The sequence below is a fragment of the Arachis stenosperma genome, chromosome 8, assembly GCF_014773155.1.
Source record: "Arachis stenosperma cultivar V10309 chromosome 8, arast.V10309.gnm1.PFL2, whole genome shotgun sequence".
Classification (NCBI taxonomy): Eukaryota; Viridiplantae; Streptophyta; class Magnoliopsida; order Fabales; family Fabaceae; genus Arachis; species Arachis stenosperma.
The window spans coordinates 33133518-33154907 of record NC_080384.1 but is presented as its reverse complement, the minus strand read 5'-3'; the positions used below and the strand labels follow the sequence as shown (position 1 = coordinate 33154907).

The window sequence follows — 21390 nt, the reverse complement described above, 5'->3', positions numbered from 1 at the left end:
TGGAGCATTGGTGGAGGAGCCGTCCTTCTATGTGTTATTTCGACTGCTGGTGTACCTACCGTGGATTGTTTGGATTTTGCATACGGTTTGCGTCGAATTGGCCGATTTTTTATGAATTTGCCTGTCATTGACCAATATAAATACAACAAAAATATTATTTATATACTAAAATCAGCTATCAATATATTTATATATAAATATATGTGTGGTTTAATTTATTTTCAAGGCGGCGTGTATTTATATTCCAACTTAGCATAATTGTAAATACAAATATGGGCCTAGTCTCTAACCAAATTGGCCAAATCACTGGTTGACTGATTCTGATTTTAATACCTATTTTGCTTCAAATAAAAAAGCTAGACCCAACGCTTTCACTACACCCCCACAAAGGCACAAACTTAGTGCTCCCCCAAAATATGGATCAATAATGAGCAAAATCATTTGTCTATTTGTGAGGAAGGACCATTTCATTGGCTTTTATTTTATTTTTCTCTGAAAGAGGACTAGTTCAATTGTTACATAATATCAAGGTTGTAGGCTTGCAGCCATTGATGTTTATGTTACGGTGATGATCGATTATAGTGAATACCATTTTCCATATTACTATTCAATAGCATTCCAGCTGGTTCCCATGATAACTATAAACCCTTGTATGTAATAGCAGAGAAAATTGTAAATATATGAAGTGCAGATAGAGACCACAAATATAAACATGTAGAAGGCTAGAAGCTGACAAATAACGAAGACTTTGACGCGGACTTGCCTGAGTTCTACATAACATAGGCATGCAGGGTTTAAATGTCGCGGCAATTTATTAATTATTTTATTTTATCGAAGACTAGTACTAGTGCATGTCCAACGCGGTTGCATTGATTAAGAATAAGAATTGAGTTAGAGGAATATGCAGTAAAAATAAAATGAATAATAATATTTGAGAAATAAAAAATTTCTGTCAGAACAGTTTAAATTTATTAATTACTACATAGTGAGGTATGATGGTGACATTTACAATGTAAAGTTAGTCTCAAATATAAATGATTTGAATGTGAGCAGCCAGGCATGCATGCATCACATAACATGTCATTCGTTCAAACCTGTGGAAAATATATGTATTATCATCACGTATAAATTTGGGTGGCTGAACAAGGTCTACTAGCAAGTCTTCCATATGTCTTGGATCGTTGTGATAGATTAGTCCACCACTGAACTTACTGAAATTACAAATAAGTCCTTAAATATGATTTTGTATTTTTGTTATTTCCTTCATGCAAACTGAAAAGTGGTCCCATATATACATCATCTGTATTAGGAAGGACCATTAACATTGTGTCATAATTTCTTCACCAGAGAATCATTAAGCAATGAAGGATCACAACTCACAAGCACTATAAAAAAATTCGCCATTATTCTCCTAGCAGAACTAGCAGTAACATGCGAACTACTCTTGTAGTTTTCCTTGTTTCATTGCTGCAATGCACTTCTCAAGTGGTTGTAGCAAAAGATATTATGGAGTCTGGCCAAAACATAACTTCAGAATCTTCATCAAGCTTTCTTGTTTCAGCTGGACAGAGATTTGTACTAGGTTTCTTTCCTCGTCCCGAAAACACATCAGAAAGTTACCTGGGGATATGGTACAACAATCAAATACAATACCCTGGAAAACAAACAGTGGTATGGGTTGCCAACAGAGAGATTCCTGTTGTGAGTTCCAATGTTGGAGTCTTTCATATTGCAGATGATGGAAACCTTGTACTAGAAGATGCATCGAGTAAACGACGCTATTGGTCCACATCAATAAGCTCTGCATCCACGGCGACGAACAAAACAAGGAGAGTGCAGCTAATGGATTCTGGGAATCTGGTATTGTTCCATGAAGAAGAAGATGGAGATTACATATGGCAAAGCTTCCAACACCCCACAGACACGTTTCTTCCGGGAATGCAGATGGACATGGATGGCATGGAATTAAGGAGTGGAAACTTCACCTTCAAGATGGTTCGGAAGAAGCGTTATGTCATCTACTTGAATGATCAACAACTCTATTGGGAAAATGATGGACTCAATTCAGATGCACTGAGCCCTGACAAACTCGAATATTTAACTAACTGGACAGACATCGATATCCCTACGTCTTCACGTACGGAAGGTGTGAATCGGACGATGAAACTTTCAGCCACTATGAACATATCCAGCACTGGGACCTGGGAAACCTTGTATAAGAAATACATGAACACAAGAATTGTGATGAATTCTTCAGGGGAGATACAGTATCTGAAGTGGGAAGAGGAAGACTCTACAGGTGCAGGATGGATGATATTATGGAGGCAGCCATCAGACAAGTGCCATATATATAATTTTTGCGGCAACTTTAGTAGCTGCGACATTGCAGATGATTCGAGGATCTGCAAATGTTTACCAGGGTTTAAGGAGAATCAGATTCAGAGCCATGAGGGAGGGTCCAGATTCCCAGGATGTAACAGAAGTACACTATCACTGTATGACAGCAGAGGCATGATGTTCATTAACTTGACCATGGTGAGAGTGACCGCACCAGACCTCAAATTCCTCGCAGAAAGCGAAGATGAATGCCGGATTTCGTGCCTTAACATGTATCTTCCCCGGTGCCAAGCTTATTCGTATAATGGCTCTGTTTCAGATTATGATCGTCTTCCTCTCACATGTGGAATTTGGACACAGGATTTAACTACTCTTCAAGTGGTCCAAGATGATGGTGCTGCTACTGCTTCTCTTTCTGTTCTGGTCAACCGTTCAGATATAGGTATATAATTATTCAATGTGTAGTTTAAGTTTTTGAGTTAGAGAAAGTGTTAAGATTTCTACATACGGGTGTCTCAAGTGTGTAGTGTATGTTGTGCAGCACCAAAGGCAAAATCATGTGAGCCTTGTGGTATATACGTAATTCCTTATCCCCTAAGCACTGGACCAAGCTGTGGGGATGCCACCTACAACAAGTTCATCTGCAACAACTCAACAGGGCAGCTTAACTTCACAATTCCCGGTGGAGAATCGTACCGAGTTACTTGGGTAGACCAAAATACCAGAAGGTTTTACATTCAAACCAGCAATTCTTATGGCTGTGATTCCAGCAGTCAAAATAGAGTCCCTGATCCTCCCTTTAATGTCACCAACTGGTGCTACGGAGAAGATGAAATTGAGGTCAGTTGGGATCCAGCGCCAGAACCCCCCTGTAATCACCCCACAGACTGCAATGATTGGCCTCATTCAACATGCCGACAAAAATTTCATCCAGGGGAAAAGAGGTGCTTTTGCCATTCAAAATATCACTGGAATGCCTCAACTCTTACTTGTACTCAAGGTTAGCCACCCTTCTTAACTCTGGCAATTTTCACTTTTTAGAATTTCAGAAAGAAAATTTCATGTTTCTTGGAGAAACGGCTTAACTAAAATATTAAGTAGTACATCGTGTCAATGAAGGTGTTTTGGCTGCATCATTTTGATTATCTTTATCCTTTTTCCTTGCTTTCACAGGAGAGGAATCAAAAAACCACAAATTGCTATTGGTTGTAACTCTTACCGTCATGCTTTTGCTAGCATTTCCAGTGATATTTGCATATGTATGGAGAATCAAGACAAACCCCAAGATTGGTAAGAACTTTAATTTTGGTTTTGAACATTGAATTACTCACACAACTATATTCTTCTTAGATTCTAATCAAAATGAGCTATGGAATTCAGACAGGGCAAACATTCTAATACAGGAGAGCTTGCATGATAGTGAAAGACAAGTCAAAGGTTTGATAGGCTTGGGAGGTTTAGAAGACAAACACAGTGAAAGCATTGCAGTGCCTTTTTATACTTACAGAAGCATTGTAGCAGCTACTGATAATTTCTCTGAGTCAAACAAGCTTGGAAGAGGAGGTTATGGACCAGTCTACAAGGTTATTTAATTTTTCTTAGTATTTCTTGCTAACTCAGCAATGAATCTGTGCAAGATTTTTTCATGACAATAAATTATTGTTGTTCAGGGAAGGTTTCCCGGAGGCCAAGATATTGCTGTAAAAAGGCTTTCAAGTGTTTCAACACAAGGCTTGGAGGAATTCAAAAATGAGATTGTTTTGATTGCCAAACTCCAACATCGGAACCTTGTTAGACTCAGAGGCTATTGCATAAAGGGAGATGAGAAGATTTTACTTTATGAATACATGCCGAACAAGAGCTTGGACTCTTTCATATTTGGTATGTTTCACTTTCACATATTGTATTTTGTAACTTTCAAGAAGTAGAGTTTGATTTTTGTTATCATAAATGTACTAACCTTGATCCTTTTGATGTGTTTTCAAACACTGAAATAAAAGACCGTTCAAGAACTTTACTCCTTGAATGGCCAATGCGGTTTGACATAATCCTAGGCATTGCACGAGGATTGCTTTATCTTCACCAAGACTCTAGACTAAGAATAATTCATAGAGATCTAAAATCTAGCAACATTCTTCTAGATGAGGATATGACTCCAAAGATTTCAGACTTCGGCCTTGCAAAAATATTTGGAGGGAAAGAGACCGAAGCAAGCACAGAGAGAGTTGTGGGAACCTAGTAAGTTCTCTAAGACTAAGCAATTGTAAACATATTGTTCATTAGCGGATATTTACTCATGATTATTAGTTTGCTACACATAACAATCGATTTTTTTTCTTTTCTAGTGGATATATGGCACCAGAATATGCTTTGGACGGGTATTTTTCAATCAAATCCGATGTTTTCAGCTTTGGAGTAGTCTTATTAGAGATTCTCAGTGGAAAAAAGAACACAGGATTCTTTCAATTCAAACAAACTGCTACCCTTTTGGGATATGTATGTTTTCCATATCTTCTAACTCTGTTATTGTTCTTTTAATTTGTTTTGTTTGTTTTGCTGACTGTATTACAATAATGGACATTATCTCAGGCATGGGGACTATGGACAGAGAATAGGCTTATGAATTTAATGGATACATCTTTCAGTGGAACTTGCAATGAGAATCAATTTACCAAGTGTGCACAAATTGCACTCTTGTGTGTGCAAGATGAACCAGGTGATCGACCAACCATGTCAACTGTTGTGACAATGCTTGATAGTGAAATTGCAACCATCCCTATTCCTACGCAGCCAACATTTTATGCAATTAGAAGGACTACGAGCACTACTGCATCTTCTTCGAGCAGACCAGAAACAACCATGCAAATTGAGAGCAGTTATCAAGAAGGGAGATAGATAATACATGGTGGATTAGACTCTAATATGGTAGAAAATAGAATCATGAGAAGTTATGGTATATAGGGTTTAAAGAAAATAGAATCATGAAAAATTTAAGCTATAGCTGTGTGCTTATAAGAAGAGCAATGTTGATTCCTCTGCAAGGAACCTATGGAGGTGCAGAAATCCACATATTTGGCACATTGTGCCATTTCTCTTCTATCTCTGCTAATACTAACAAACTGTAATTGGTTCAATATCAACTTTTAGTATGAATTTGCCCAAATATAATATGTGAAACGTGTTAATGCAAAGAGATTCATTGTCCTGTGAAATAAGATAGTTGAAAATAAGCTAATGGAAGTTTGTGTCATAATGGTTCAAAACATATTTTGTACAAGAACACAGGTTCAAGTTCTATATACTATTGTAAGATCTTTTTTGGCAAGTAATTTGTTGTAAACACCAATAAATTGACTAGTTTTGAAGCCACTTAAACTTTTTTCAAATAAACAGAAAGTTAAAAACACTCATCGAACGAAAAACCTCTCACCAAGGAACACCAAAACCATTGTTTTTCTAGTATAACTTAGTCAAAGCACAGTTCCAAAGGAGTAACAAGAGCTCTCTAGAGACGAGGTTTTACAAAGGTTAAGATATATCAATGATTGAGACTATTATCAAGATTTAGGTACCCGATTAGCCACTGCAAGCATACTTGTTTTAAATAGCATCTCTTGTTTTTCTTTAGCAAATTAATTTTTTACTGCTCCATAAAATATTGTAGCTACACCTGCTAGCTGCTAGCATCTCACCCGACGACTTTGACTTTTATTTGTATAGCACCAAGAGAGGTAAGCCATAGTATCAGTCATAATTGACTAAGTCAACTTGTTGAATTGTTTATTTATATTGGCAGTGAAAAGCTAAGGAGTAAAGACACATGTCGTAGACAATTTCTTGGATTCAGAAGTCACAAGTATATTTTGTTATTATTATATGAAAAGTTGGAACTGAGGATTATGTATCTTATTGTTTCTACATCTGTCAATTGTGAAAGTGATATTTTGGAGAGAGAAAAATGGAACCTTTTCCCACATTGTTATTACTTATTATACTTTGTTAGATACTTAACTGATGAGGTGGAAACCAAATTACAAATATACAAATCAAACTTATAATAGGAGGAAAATATAAATAATGAGTTATTCTGAACTTTGAATAGTATTTTTTCAACCACCACCAGTTGAGTGCTGTTAGGTCTATAAACAAAGTAGTTTCCATGACAATCAATGAATGAAACGATGATAACTAACATGAGAACCCTCACTTTTCTTTTTCTACTCTTCCTTCTCTATGATTTTTTGCAGGCGCATTCTGTACAAGATACTCTAATCACCGGCCAAAGCATACCTAGAACTAGAAAAGTTCTTGCTTCAGCCGGTGAAAAATTCGTACTAGGCTTCTTCTCTCCTCTGGAAAACCCAGGTCAAAGTTACCTCGGAATATGGTACAACACCAACAGAACTTACCCAGGAAAAACAGTAATGGTTTGGGTTGCAAATAGAGACAATCCTGTTCTGGGTTCCAATGGTGGAGGAGTCTTCCAAATTGCACAAGATGGAAATCTTCTAGTCACAAATGAATCAGGGTCAACGTTCTGGTCTTCTAAACTTGATAAATCCAGTTCCAATAACAGAACAGTCAAGTTAACCGACTCTGGGAACTTAGTGTTGTTCCAGCATGATGATGATGGCAATGGAACAAGCTACATAATTTGGCAAAGCTTTCAATACCCAACAGACACGTTTCTTCCCGGAATGGAAATAGACAGAGCCATGGAACTTACTTCTTGGAGATACGACGGCGGTGGCGGTGGAAGAGAGAGCTTCTTCACCTTCAAGATGTCTCAAACAGGAAACAACCGTTTCAGAATCATGGATAGCCAAAACCAACTTCACTGGGAGAATGATGGACTCAATTCCAATGATTTGTCCCCTGATGTGCTTAACTACTTGACAAACTTCACCGATGCAGAAAATTCTCCATCCAAGTATGTCAACACAAACACTTCGAAATCGTTGTACTATTCATACCAAGACACAAGGATCGTGATGAACTCTACAGGAGAGTTACAATTTTGGAAGTGGGAAGAATCTGAATGGATCATGCAATGGAAACATCCTTCAAGCATGTGCAAGATACACAATTTCTGTGCTAACTTTAGCAGCTGCAACGTCGATGATTGGATGCCATGCAAGTGTTTGCCAGGGTTTAGGCTCGCTTCAGAGTATGAAACTCAGAGCTATGAAAAGGGGATGAAATTCCCAGGATGTGTGAGAAAGTCAGAATCCCATGGCGACAACAGAGACATGGTGTTCCTCAATCTACCTAAGATAAGACTCGATGAGTCAGATCAAAAGGAATATAACACAGAGACTGAAGAAGAATGCAAGTTTTTGTGCTTGAACGTGTCTCATCCACAGTGCCAGGCTTATGCATACAACACTTCTAACGACTATCGTGTCGTTACTTCTTCTTCGTGTAGGATTTGGACAAATGATTTAACTACTCTTCAAGTAGACCAAGAGGCTGGTGGTGATCTTGCTGTTCTTGTCAAGAGTTCAGATATAGGTAAATTTTAAATGATTTGGCAACCAAAATTGTAACAAGTTGAACTGAGCCTGAAGTGTATATTTCTGTGCAGGGCGAAAAGTGGCATGTAATCCTTGCGGAATATATACAATTCCTTATCCGCTAAGTACAGGGCCAAACTGTGGAGACCCGGAATACTATAAGTTCAATTGCAGCTACTCAACAGGGCAGGTAAGTTTCATGATGCCCGGAGGACAATTGAAAAGAATTACTTGGATCGACGAAAATGCCAGAAAGTTTTACATCAAAACGGATGATACATATCATTGTGATTACATCTATCAAAATGACAAACCTGATCCTCCATTTGATGTGACTAACTGGTGCTTTAAAGAGGATCAAATAGAGATCAGCTGGCAACTGCCACTCGAACGGCCTTGTAATGAGCCTAATGACTGCAGGGGTTTCCCCCATTCAACATGCATGCCAACAATTGAAGGGAAACACAGGTGCCTTTGTGATCCAAAATATCAATGGAATTCCTCAATTTCAAATTGTATACAAGGTTAGGTTTCTATCCTATGTAATCTCAAGGTTAGATGAATCATTTATGCTAGGCTGCTAGGCTAAAACATTATTAGTCCAGAAATTTTGGGGTTCTACATTATAATTATTCTATGCATTTTATTTACTTCATTGCACAGATGAGAAATCAAGAAATCATTTGAGGGACCGAGTACATTTGATTCTCATAGTAACTCTTGCTGGTGTGATTTTTCTAGCAAGCACAATGGTATTTGCTTATGTGTGGAGAAAAAAAGTGATAGGTAAAAATTTTTGGTTTTGCACTTTCAATTATTCACACACATCTCATCTTCATAATGATCATAATTCATCTCTGTATTGAATTCAGAGAGGGAAAACATTCAAATTCAGGAGAGCTTGTATGACACTGAAAGGCATGTTAAAGGTTTAATTGGTTTGGGACGTTTAGAAGAAAAAGACAGTAAAGGGATTGAAGTGCCATTTTACACTTTTGGAAGCATTGTAGCAGCTACTGATAATTTCTCAGATTCAAACAAGCTTGGAAAAGGAGGTTATGGACCAGTTTACAAGGTAATTGGGTTAGTTCATTTAACTTTAATTTCTTGCAAACTAAGCAATCAAGCTATGCAAGAGTTTGTCATGACATATGCATGGATTAACTGTTATTTAGGCAAGGTTTCCTGGAGGTCAAGACATTGCAGTAAAAAGGCTTTCAAGTGTTTCTACTCAAGGGTTAGAGGAGTTCAAGAATGAGACTGTTTTAATTGCCAAACTCCAACATCGAAACCTTGTTAGACTCAGAGGCTACTGTGTAAAAGGGGATGAAAAAATCTTACTCTATGAATATATGCCAAACAAAAGTTTGGACTCATTTATATTTGGTATATCTCACATGGTCCATTATGTAACTTACAGGAAGTAAATCTTAATTTTTGTTTTCATAAATTATTAACCTTGTTTCTTTGAACATCGATGTGGTAGATCGGACACGAACTCTGCTCCTGAACTGGCAAATGCGATTTGACATAATTTTGGGCATTGCACGAGGATTGCTATATCTTCACCAAGACTCTATACTAAGAGTAATTCATAGAGACCTAAAAACTAGCAACATTCTTTTAGACAAGGATATGACACCAAAGATTTCAGATTTTGGACTTGCAAAAATATTTGGAGGAAAAGAAACTGAAGCAAGCACAGAGAGAGTCATGGGAACATAGTAAGTTCTCCAAGACTATGCAATTGTAATCATAACATATTTATCGGAAGATATTTACACATGGAGATTAGTTTTGTGACATGTTACAATAAATCTTTTTTCAGTGGATATATGGCACCAGAGTATGCTTTGGATGGATTTTTCTCAATCAAATCTGATGTTTTCAGTTTTGGTGTAGTCATATTAGAGATTCTAAGTGGAAAAAAGAACACAGGATTCTATCAATTCAAACAAACTGCTACCCTTTTGGGATATGTATGTTTTTCGTATCTTACAGTACTCTTTGTTACTGTTCTTTTGTTTTGTTGTTATGCTGACTTGATTACAATAATGGACATTATCTCAGGCATGGGGATTATGGACAGAGAATAGGCTTACGGATTTAATGGATGCATCTTTCAGTGGAAATTGCAACGAGAATCAATTTATCAAGTGTTCACAAATTGCACTCTTGTGTGTGCAAGATGAACCAGGTGATCGACCAACCATGTCAAATGTTGTGACAATGCTTGATAGCGAGATTGCAACCATCCCTACTCCTACACAACCAACATTTTATGCAGTTAGAAGGACTAGGAGCACTACTCCTTTTTCTTCAAGCAAACCAGAGACAACTATGCAAGTTGAGAGCAGTTATCAAGAAGGAAGATAGATAGTACATGGTGGATTAGTGATACGTGCTTCAAATGTTCGAGATATGAAGAGTTCAAGTATTATTTAGAAGATATTAGTTTACATTTTTAGAATATTTTAATTTAATGTATTTTTATTTTTGTTTATTTAATTACTAGATTGGGCCTTATGATTATGGGCTTTAGGGTTTTTCTTTGTTTTAACCTAATAAGAGGTTATAAATACCTCCTTAGCTATTGTAGTCGCAGAATAGAATTTTTAGAGGTTTCAAAACCCCTTTTGGTTTCGTGATGAAACCATGGTGTGGACAATTGAGGTTGAGGAGTCCCTCTCTTGTTACATCGGGGAATTGAGTAGAAGGTTGAGGAGTCCCTTCGATTCAATTTCCAAACTATGGCATTGGCAAGTTAGGTTGAGGAGTCCCTTTCTTGTTGCGTCAAGATATTGAGTAGAAAGTAGAGTGATTCTCTTTGTACTCAATTTCAACTTATCTTTTTTGTTTTATTTCAATTTCAATGTATCTTTTCTATTCAATTTCAATTCTTGTCTTCTTTATCCTTTTATTTTCGTATCATTCTCCTCCTCTTCAAAAAAGATTCGTCCTCGAATCTTGTAGGTGGAAAAAATAGAATATGAAAAGCACAAAAATTACAAGGAAGATAATTTCCTTTTTTTTTGTATATATTTCTTTTTTTTGCACTGTATGCTTTTTTTTATTTTTTTAAACAATAAAATCAACAATGATGACAAAACAATAATGAAACACAAACGAAAAACAAGAACACGAAAACTTAAAGAAAGATGCGACATACTGGACTCTTTTTTTATGATAAAAGAAGAACAAATATAGATTAATAAGAATTAATCTAATACCTGAGCTCTGATACCAAATGATATGGAAAATAAAAGATAAACAAGAAAATAAGGATTCAAACTGAATAAAAAGATACATTGAAATTAAAATAAAAATAAAAATGATAGATTGAAATTGAATACAAAGAGAATCACTCTACTTTCTACCCAATTTCTTGACGCAACAAGAAAGGGACTCCTCAACCTAACTTGCCAACGCCATAGTTTGGAAATTGAATCGAAGGGACTCCTCAACCTTCTACTCAATTCCCCGATGTAACAAGAGAGGGACTCCTCAACCTCAATTGTCCACACCATGGTTTCATCACGAAACTAAAAAGGGGTTTTGAAACCTCTAAAAATTCTATTCTGCGACTACAATAGTTAAGGAGGTATTTATAACCTCTTATTAGGTTAAAACAAAGAAAAACCCTAAAGCCCATAATCATAAGGCCCAATCTAGTAATTAAATAAACAAAATCAAAATACATTAAATTAAAATATTCTAAACATGTAAACTAATATCTTCTAAATAATACTTGAACTCTTCATATCTCGAACATTTGAAGCACGTATCATTCTCCTCCTCTTCAAAAAAGATTCGTCCTCGAATCTTGTAGGTGGAAAAAATAGAATATGAAAAGCACAAAAATTACAAGGAAGATAATTTCCTTTTTTTTCTTTTTTTTGTATATATTTCTTTTTTTTGCACTGTATGCTTTTTTTTATTTTTTTAAACAATAAAATCAACAATGATGACAAAACAATAATGAAACACAAACGAAAAACAAGAACACGAAAACTTAAAGAAAGATGCGACATACTGGACTCTTTTTTTATGATAAAAGAAGAACAAATATAGATTAATAAGAATTAATCTAATACCTGAGCTCTGATACCAAATGATATGGAAAATAAAAGATAAACAAGAAAATAAGGATTCAAACTGAATAAAAAGATACATTGAAATTAAAATAAAAATAAAAATGATAGATTGAAATTGAATACAAAGAGAATTACTCTACTTTCTACCCAATTTCTTGACGCAACAAGAAAGGGACTCCTCAACCTAACTTGCCAACGCCATAGTTTGGAAATTGAATCGAAGGGACTCCTCAACCTTCTACTCAATTCCCCGATGTAACAAGAGAGGGACTCCTCAACCTCAATTGTCCACACCATGGTTTCATCACGAAACCAAAAAGGGGTTTTCAAACCTCTAAAAATTCTATTCTGCGACTACAATAGCTAAGGAGGTATTTATAACCTCTTATTAGGTTAAAACAAAGAAAAACCCTAAAGCCCATAATCATAAGGCCCAATCTAGTAATTAAATAAACAAAATCAAAATACATTAAATTAAAATATTCTAAACATGTAAACTAATATCTTCTAAATAATACTTGAACTCTTCATATCTCGAACATTTGAAGCACGTATCATTAATGATACGAAAATAAAAGGATAAAGAAGACAAGAATTGAAATTGAATAGAAAAGATACATTGAAATTGAAATAAAAACAAAAAAGATAAGTTGAAATTGAGTACAAAGAGAATCACTCTACTTTCTACTCAATATCTTGACGCAACAAGAAAGGGACTCCTCAACCTAACTTGCCAACGCCATAGTTTGGAAATTGAATCGAAGGGACTCCTCAACCTTCTACTCAATTCCCCGATGTAACAAGAGAGGGACTCCTCAACCTCAATTGTCCACACCATGGTTTCATCACGAAACCAAAAAGGGGTTTTGAAACCTCTAAAAATTCTATTCTGCGACTACAATAGCTAAGGAGGTATTTATAACCTCTTATTAGGTTAAAACAAAGAAAAACCCTAAAGCCCATAATCATAAGGCCCAATCTAGTAATTAAATAAACAAAAATAAAAATACATTAAATTAAAATATTCTAAAAATGTAAACTAATATCTTCTAAATAATACTTGAACTCTTCATATCTCGAACATTTGAAGCACGTATCATTCTCCTCCTCTTCAAAAAAGATTCGTCCTCGAATCTTGTAGGTGGAAAAAAATAGTATATGAAAAGGACAATAATTACAAGGAAGATAATTTATTTCTTTTTCTTTTTTTTTTATATTTTTTTCTCCTTTTTTCTCTTATTTTTCCTACACTTTATGCTTTTTTATTTTTTTTAAACAATAATGAAACGCATACGGAAAATAAGAACACAAGAACATAAAGAAAGACACGACATACATTGGACTCTTTTTTTTTAATTGATAAAAGAAGAACAGATATAGATTAATAAGAATTAATCTAATACCTGAGCTCTGATACCAAATGATACGAAAATAAAAGGATAAAGAAGACAAGAATTGAAATTGAATAGAAAAGATACATTGAAATTGAAATAAAAACAAAAAAGATAAGTTGAAATTGAGTACAAAGAGAATTACTCTACTTTCTACTCAATATCTTGACGCAACAAGAAAGGGACTCCTCAACCTAACTTGCCAACGCCATAGTTTGGAAATTGAATCGAAGGGACTCCTCAACCTTCTACTCAATTCCCCGATGTAACAAGAGAGGGACTCCTCAACCTCAATTGTCCACACCATGGTTTCATCACGAAACCAAAAAGGGGTTTTGAAACCTCTAAAAATTCTATTCTGCGACTACAATAGCTAAGGAGGTATTTATAACCTCTTATTAGGTTAAAACAAAGAAAAACCCTAAAGCCCATAATCATAAGGCCCAATCTAGTAATTAAATAAACAAAAATAAAAATACATTAAATTAAAATATTCTAAAAATGTAAACTAATATCTTCTAAATAATACTTGAACTCTTCATATCTCGAACATTTGAAGCACGTATCATTCTCCTCCTCTTCAAAAAAGATTCGTCCTCGAATCTTGTAGGTGGAAAAAAATAGTATATGAAAAGGACAATAATTACAAGGAAGCTAATTTATTTCTTTTTCTTTTTTTTTATATTTTTTTCTCCTTTTTTCTCTTTTTTTTTCTACACTTTATGCTTTTTTATTTTTTTTAAACAATAATGAAACGCATACGGAAAATAAGAACACAAGAACATAAAGAAAGACACGACATACATTGGACTCTTTTTTTTTAATTGATAAAAGAAGAACAGATATAGATTAATAAGAATTAATCTAATACCCGAGCTCTGATACCAAATGATACGAAAATAAAAGGATAAAGAAGACAAGAATTGAAATTGAATAGAAAAGATACATTGAAATTGAAATAAAAACAAAAAAGATAAGTTGAAATTGAGTACAAAGAGAATCACTCTACTTTCTACTCAATATCTTGACGCAACAAGAAAGGGACTCCTCAACCTAACTTGCCAACGCCATAGTTTGGAAATTGAATCGAAGGGACTCCTCAACCTTCTACTCAATTCCCCGATGTAACAAGAGAGGGACTCCTCAACCTCAATTGTCCACACCATGGTTTCATCACGAAACCAAAAAGGGGTTTTGAAACCTCTAAAAATTCTATTCTGCGACTACAATAGCTAAGGAGGTATTTATAACCTCTTATTAGGTTAAAACAAAGAAAAACCCTAAAGCCCATAATCATAAGGCCCAATCTAGTAATTAAATAAACAAAAATAAAAATACATTAAATTAAAATATTCTAAAAATGTAAACTAATATCTTCTAAATAATACTTGAACTCTTCATATCTCGAACATTTGAAGCACGTATCATTCTCCTCCTCTTCAAAAAAGATTCGTCCTCGAATCTTGTAGGTGGAAAAAAATAGTATATGAAAAGGACAATAATTACAAGGAAGCTAATTTATTTCTTTTTCTTTTTTTTTTATATTTTTTTCTCCTTTTTTCTCTTTTTTTTTCTACACTTTATGCTTTTTTATTTTTTTTAAACAATAATGAAACGCATACGGAAAATAAGAACACAAGAACATAAAGAAAGACACGACATACATTGGACTCTTTTTTTTTAATTGATAAAAGAAGAACAGATATAGATTAATAAGAATTAATCTAATACCTGAGCTTTGATACCAAATGATACGAAAATAAAAGGATAAAGAAGACAAGAATTGAAATTGAATAGAAAAGATACATTGAAATTGAAATAAAAACAAAAAAGATAAGTTGAAATTGAGTACAAAGAGAATCACTCTACTTTCTACTCAATATCTTGACGCAACAAGAAAGGGACTCCTCAACCTAACTTGCCAACGCCATAGTTTGGAAATTGAATCGAAGGGACTCCTCAACCTTCTACTCAATTCCCCGATGTAACAAGAGAGGGACTCCTCAACCTCAATTGTCCACACCATGATTTCATCACGAAACCAAAAAGGGGTTTTGAAACCTCTAAAAATTCTATTCTGCGACTACAATAGCTAAGGAGGTATTTATAACCTCTTATTAGGTTAAAACAAAGAAAAACCCTAAAGCCCATAATCATAAGGCCCAATCTAGTAATTAAATAAACAAAAATAAAAATACATTAAATTAAAATATTCTAAAAATGTAAACTAATATCTTCTAAATAATACTTGAACTCTTCATATCTCGAACATTTGAAGCACGTATCATTCTCCTCCTCTTCAAAAAAGATTCGTCCTCGAATCTTGTAGGTGGAAAAAAATAGTATATGAAAAGGACAATAATTACAAGGAAGATAATTTATTTCTTTTTCTTTTTTTTTTATATTTTTTTCTCCTTTTTTCTCTTTTTTTTTCTACACTTTATGCTTTTTTATTTTTTTAAACAATAATGAAACGCATACAGAAAATAAGAACACAAGAATATAAAGAAAGACACGACATACATTGGACTCTTTTTTTTTAATTGATAAAAGAAGAACAGATATAGATTAATAAGAATTAATCTAATACCTGAGCTCTGATACCAAATGATACGAAAATAAAAGGATAAAGAAGACAAGAATTGAAATTGAATAGAAAAGATACATTGAAATTGAAATAAAAACAAAAAAGATAAGTTGAAATTGAGTACAAAGAGAATCACTCTACTTTCTACTCAATATCTTGACGCAACAAGAAAGGGACTCCTCAACCTAACTTGCCAACGCCATAGTTTGGAAATTGAATCGAAGGGACTCCTCAACCTTCTACTCAATTCCCCGATGTAACAAGAGAGGGACTCCTCAACCTCAATTGTCCACACCATGGTTTCATCACGAAACCAAAAAGGGGTTTTGAAACCTCTAAAAATTCTATTCTGCGACTACAATAGCTAAGGAGGTATTTATAACCTCTTATTAGGTTAAAACAAAGAAAAACCCTAAAGCCCATAATCATAAGGCCCAATCTAGTAATTAAATAAACAAAAATAAAAATACATTAAATTAAAATATTCTAAAAATGTAAACTAATATCTTCTAAATAATACTTGAACTCTTCATATCTCGAACATTTGAAGCACGTATCAATTAGACTAAAATATGATAGAAAATTTTTTGAAAGATTAATTTAAGATGCTCTTTGGATCATGAAATTTATCTTGATATGATCCTTTTCGCTAATTATCATGTAAGGTTCAAGCTAAATAAACGTTAGAAAAAGATAGAAAGATAAAGTGTAAAGAAAATGGAATCATACAAATTTAAGCTATAACTAGTGTGCTCATATCCTTAATGATTATGCGGTTAAAACTCATGTGAAAGTAGAAAAAGCTCCTCCTCTATAGCATATCTAACATTGTTGGTCGTCTGTTTCAATTTTTTTTTATTAAATTTAAATAACATCTCATAATATCTCTTGGGAAAAAGAATTCCAATAATAGTACAAATAATACCATTCAATGATTGAATTTTCTACTTAGGTATATGGGATTTAGCAGCATTTACAACGACTTGGACTAGCATGGCAGCTAGCAAGTCACGAGTCCTTGTGGGGAGTATTACTTTTTATTTATATATTCATGTTGAAACTAAAGCTAAGTACATACCGGAATATTATGATGGAGGAGGATAACAAATTAATAATACCCAATGTGGTAGTAGGAGAAGGACAATTGTATCAACCTAGCAGTTTGTGTGCAAATTGCAGCTGAAGGAGGATAACAAATTAATAATACCCACATGTTCTATAGCATACCCCATTTTTTGTCATGACATGCATAAAACTACCAAACCTCCATTATTGACCTTAACAGGTAACATGAGAACAATCACTTTCCTCTTCCTCTTCTATCTGCAGTTGCCATGCTCCTTTAAGTCCTGTTTGGCAAGAGATTTCTTAAATCCTGGCCAAAACATAACTGGAACTACAAGTCTTGTTTCAGCTGGACAAAGATTTGTATTAGGCTTTTTTTCTCCTGCTGGAAACCCAACAGAGACTTACCTTGGAATATGGTACTACCAATCACAGACCTTCTCATCAGAACGGCCGACAGTGGTATGGGTGGCCAATAGAGACAAACCAATCTTGAATTCCCATGTTGGACTGTTCCAAATTGCAGGTGATGGAAACCTTGTGGTCAAAGTCAAAGACGGCTCATCAAGCAAGAGTTATTACTGGTCCTCTGAACTTGAAGGGTCTTCAGCAAGAAACAGGACAGTGAAGCTAATGGATTCAGGGAACCTAGTATTGTTCCAAAACGATGAGAATATATGGCAGAGTTTCCAACACCCCACAGACACGTTTCTTCCGGGTATGAAAATGGACACAAGCATGGAACTAACTTGTTGGAGTGGTGACAGTGATCCACGACCTGGGAACTTCACCTTCAAGATCATGGCTCAAACAGCAGGGGACAACCCTCGTTACATAATCTTGAAAAACAATAAGCTCTATTGGGAGAGTAGTGGACAAAACGGAGACTTGAATCCAGATTCAGAGTTTGATGCTGTAGCTTACTTTTTGAGCAACTTCAGCTCTTCAACGAAACAAGGTAATCTGAGTCCTACGAACTACGAGAACAAAAGGCTATTGATGAATTCAACTGGGGAGCTTCAGTTTCGAACAAGAGACGGTTTCCAAGGTGATTGGACCCTTTTCTGGAAAGCTCCACAGAGCTTCTGCGACTCATACAATGCTTGCGGCAACTTCTCCACCTGCAAAGACAACAACGGGGAGCGATGCAAGTGTTTACCGGGATTTAACCAAGTTAGCGGAAGTAACTATTGTGCTAGAAAATCAGCGGCATCATCGTGGTGTGGAGAAGGCATAAGGTTCTTGAATTTGGTGATGGTGAAAGTGCGAAACCCTGATATATATTACACGGAAGCAAATGAAAGTGATTGCAAGAACAAGTGCCTTCAAATGTGCCCCAAGTGCCAGGCCTACTCTTATAGTGTTCCTCAGGACACTACAAGGCGTGACCTTAGTTTCTCTACTTGCAGGATTTGGACACACGATTTAATTACACTCCAAGAAGGATACTTTGGCCGTAATCTCTCTGTCCGGGTAGATATATCAGACATAGGTATACTTTCAATATCATGCTTTTTCTTACTCATACATTGATTTCCAACAACCATGCTACACAATTTATTTGAAAAATGAAATGGATAACAATTATCATGTTTTTATGAGGCATTGCAGAAGCAACTCCAAGAAGTTGTGAGCCTTGCGGAACAAACATAGTCCCTTATCCGTTGAGCACTGGACCCAATTGTGGTGATCCGTTGTACTTCACGTTCAGTTGCAACCGCTCAACAGGAGAGCTTAGTTTCGTACCTACTACGACAAGTGACGGTTACACAGTTATTAGCATTGACGCAGATTCTAGAAAGTTCGTCATCAAAGTCAGTTCTGCGGAAACTTATTGTAATCTGCAAACTCGTAACGATAAAACTCTGCAAATCCATTTTCCGTTTAACGTGGCTAACGAGTGCCGCACAGAAGATGAAGTAGAGGTTACTTGGCTACCACCTTCTGAACCCATCTGCAATGAATCAGTGGATTGCAAGGGTTGGAACCACTCAACTTGTGAAAAAACAGGAGATTCTAAGAGGTGTCTTTGCAATTCAAACTATCGTTGGAATAACGCTTCTCTTAATTGTGATATTAACGGTAAGCATGTTATTTTGTTGATCACTCATTCTTGCTAATTCACTCAACATACTATGTATAAAATTCACTCAAGCATTCATCCTACTTGATCTTTCTTTTGCAGTAGCCATAGCCATTCCTGGTGGTACAGAACAAAAGGTAAGAAAAGGAAACTCAAAAAGCCAAAAGTCTTTGATTATCGGAGTAACTCTTGGAAGTGTGCTTGTTCTGGCATGTGCTGTAGTTTCTGCTTATTTATGTAGAAGGAAAATAACTTACAACAAAGGTAACTTTCTTTATAAGAATAGTTTTCAAATGCATTGCATTTAATTATATATGTCACAGGATAAAAAATAATTACTTTTCACAATCATCGCCTGAATGATTATCCAAAAAAATAGGAATATGATTGAATGAACCTGTAGCATCAAAATTAAACTCTTTCTATTTGAGAAATTTTTCATTCACAAAGTTGTATCAACTGCTTTTAATTAAAAAAAAAAAAAAAAAACCCATTGTTATCTGCCTGTTTACAAAATTTCAGACAAGGATAAAATTCAGAGAAATCGAGGGCGATTTTATGACAGTGAGAGACATGTGAAGGATTTGATGGAGGTTGAAGGATTTGAAGAAAAAGACCATGAAGACATAGAAGTACCATACTTTGATTTTGAGAGCATACTAATAGCAACAGATAACTTCTCTGATGCAAATAAGCTTGGACGAGGTGGTTATGGACCGGTCTACAAGGTGATCAACGAGGCATATATATAGATCTAATTAAGTTTCGGAGAATGACATAACATGTTATTTGTTTTTTCAGGGTAGGCTTCAAGATGAAATTGTTGCAGTAAAACGGCTTTCAAGTATTTCATCACAAGGTTTACTTGAGTTTAAGAATGAGGTTGTTTTGATAGCCAAATTACAGCATCGAAATCTTGTTAGGCTAAGAGGCTATTGCATCAAAGGAGAAGAAAAGATTTTACTCTATGAGTATATGCCTAACAAAAGCTTAGACTCATTTATTTTCGGTTAGTCCCAAAGTATATCTATCAGTATGATTTAGTTCATTCCAGATATATCTAGTTCAATTACTAACTGTAACTGCTTTCATTGGCATGCAAATTTGGAATTCTGCAAAGATCCTAAACAAAGTGTACATTTGGATTGGCAAATACGGTTTGACATCATTTTAGGAGTTGCACGAGGAATATTATACCTTCATCAAGACTCCAGACTAAGAGTAATTCATCGAGATTTAAAAACTAGCAACATTCTTTTGGATAAAATGATGCAACCTAAAATCTCAGATTTTGGCTTGGCAAGAATAGTAGGAGGCAAAGAAACTGAGACGAACACAGAGAGAGTAGTGGGTACTTAGTAAGTTTGAAGCCAGTGATTGGAAAATTGATAGTTTGTGTATGTTTTGGCATGATATTAATTCATTGTTAAAGATTGCTTTCATGTTAATTACTGACGATTTTTTCTTTTTACAGTGGATATATGTCTCCTGAATATGCATTAGATGGATTCTTTTCGACCAAATCTGATGTTTTCAGCTTTGGTGTAGTCTTACTAGAGATTATAAGTGGAAAAAAGAACACTGGATTTTATCAATCCAGCCAAGTTCCAAGCCTTTTAGGCTACGTAAGTCTCACCCTAGTCCAATAATTTCCCTTCAAATTTCTTTTAGCTATGTAAGTGTGATTACTTATTATTATTTTCTTTCAAGATTGTTCCAGGCCTGGAAACTGTGGACAGAGAATAAGTTGATAGATTTAATGGACATGAGTTTAGTAGAAAGTTGCAATGAGAATCAGTTTATTAGGTGTGTACATGTTGCACTCTTGTGTGTCCAAGATGAACCAAGTGACCGACCAAGCATGTCAAGTGTAGTGACCATGCTCGATAGTGAGACTTCAACCCTTCCAACCCCAAAACAACCAACATTTTTTGCCAGTAGAGGCCAACCCACAACTTCTTCCAGTAAATCAACAGAAATAAATATGCAATTTGAGAGTACCACTCATTATCAGGAAGGTCGATAGAGTAAGAAGGCTCAAGGCATCAAATGATATGTTTTTGCTTCTTCCTTGGATCTGAAGCTGCTTTCTAAAGCGCTTGGTTCATTTTTATTGCATTTCTTTGCAGCAAGTCCTAACCTCCAAATTGATCAATGTTTCACGTAACTATTGCCTTGCTAAGGCCTAAGGGGTGCATTTTTAGTCAAATTGTATTGAGACTTCACAGGGTAAAACAAGAAGAAAACAAGGTCTATGCATATCCTTAATAACATTGAAGTTGGTAATGCTCAAAAATATAAAAAAGAAAAAAACTACAAA

General features: G+C 35.1%; 2 protein-coding genes across 4 annotated transcripts; both read left to right on the top strand.

Annotated features, from left to right (window-relative positions):
• The first annotated feature begins 1312 nt into the window (after positions 1-1312).
• LOC130945833 (uncharacterized) lies at positions 1313-10747 on the top strand. The gene is made up of 16 exons (XM_057874529.1): positions 1313-2779; positions 2879-3337; positions 3511-3627; positions 3718-3920; positions 4008-4218; positions 4338-4575; positions 4683-4833; positions 4927-5229; positions 6510-7848; positions 7922-8374; positions 8514-8636; positions 8723-8925; positions 9026-9236; positions 9337-9574; positions 9679-9829; positions 9921-10747. Exons 1-16 carry the CDS (start codon positions 1432-1434, stop codon positions 10224-10226), a joined length of 6054 nt encoding a protein of 2017 aa, XP_057730512.1. The 5' UTR covers positions 1313-1431; the 3' UTR covers positions 10227-10747.
• Positions 10748-16992: 6245 nt separating this feature from the next.
• Positions 16993-21329, top strand: LOC130944914 (G-type lectin S-receptor-like serine/threonine-protein kinase At4g03230). Of its 3 annotated transcripts, none has more exons than XR_009072171.1 (8): positions 16993-18479; positions 18599-19069; positions 19173-19334; positions 19593-19798; positions 19872-20079; positions 20191-20467; positions 20545-20695; positions 20791-20858. XR_009072171.1 is itself a non-coding variant. In XM_057873510.1 (8 exons), the coding sequence occupies exons 1-8, from the start codon at positions 17168-17170 to the stop codon at positions 20814-20816; spliced, it is 2784 nt and encodes a 927-aa protein (XP_057729493.1). In that variant the 5' UTR covers positions 16993-17167; the 3' UTR covers positions 20817-21048. The 3 variants fall into 3 exon arrangements, 2 of the variants coding, with proteins under 2 accessions (XP_057729493.1, XP_057729492.1); XM_057873510.1 differs by having other exon boundaries at positions 20191-20428; positions 20781-21048; XM_057873509.1 differs by having other exon boundaries at positions 16994-18479; positions 20191-20428; positions 20791-21329.
• The last annotated feature ends 61 nt before the right edge of the window (positions 21330-21390 follow it).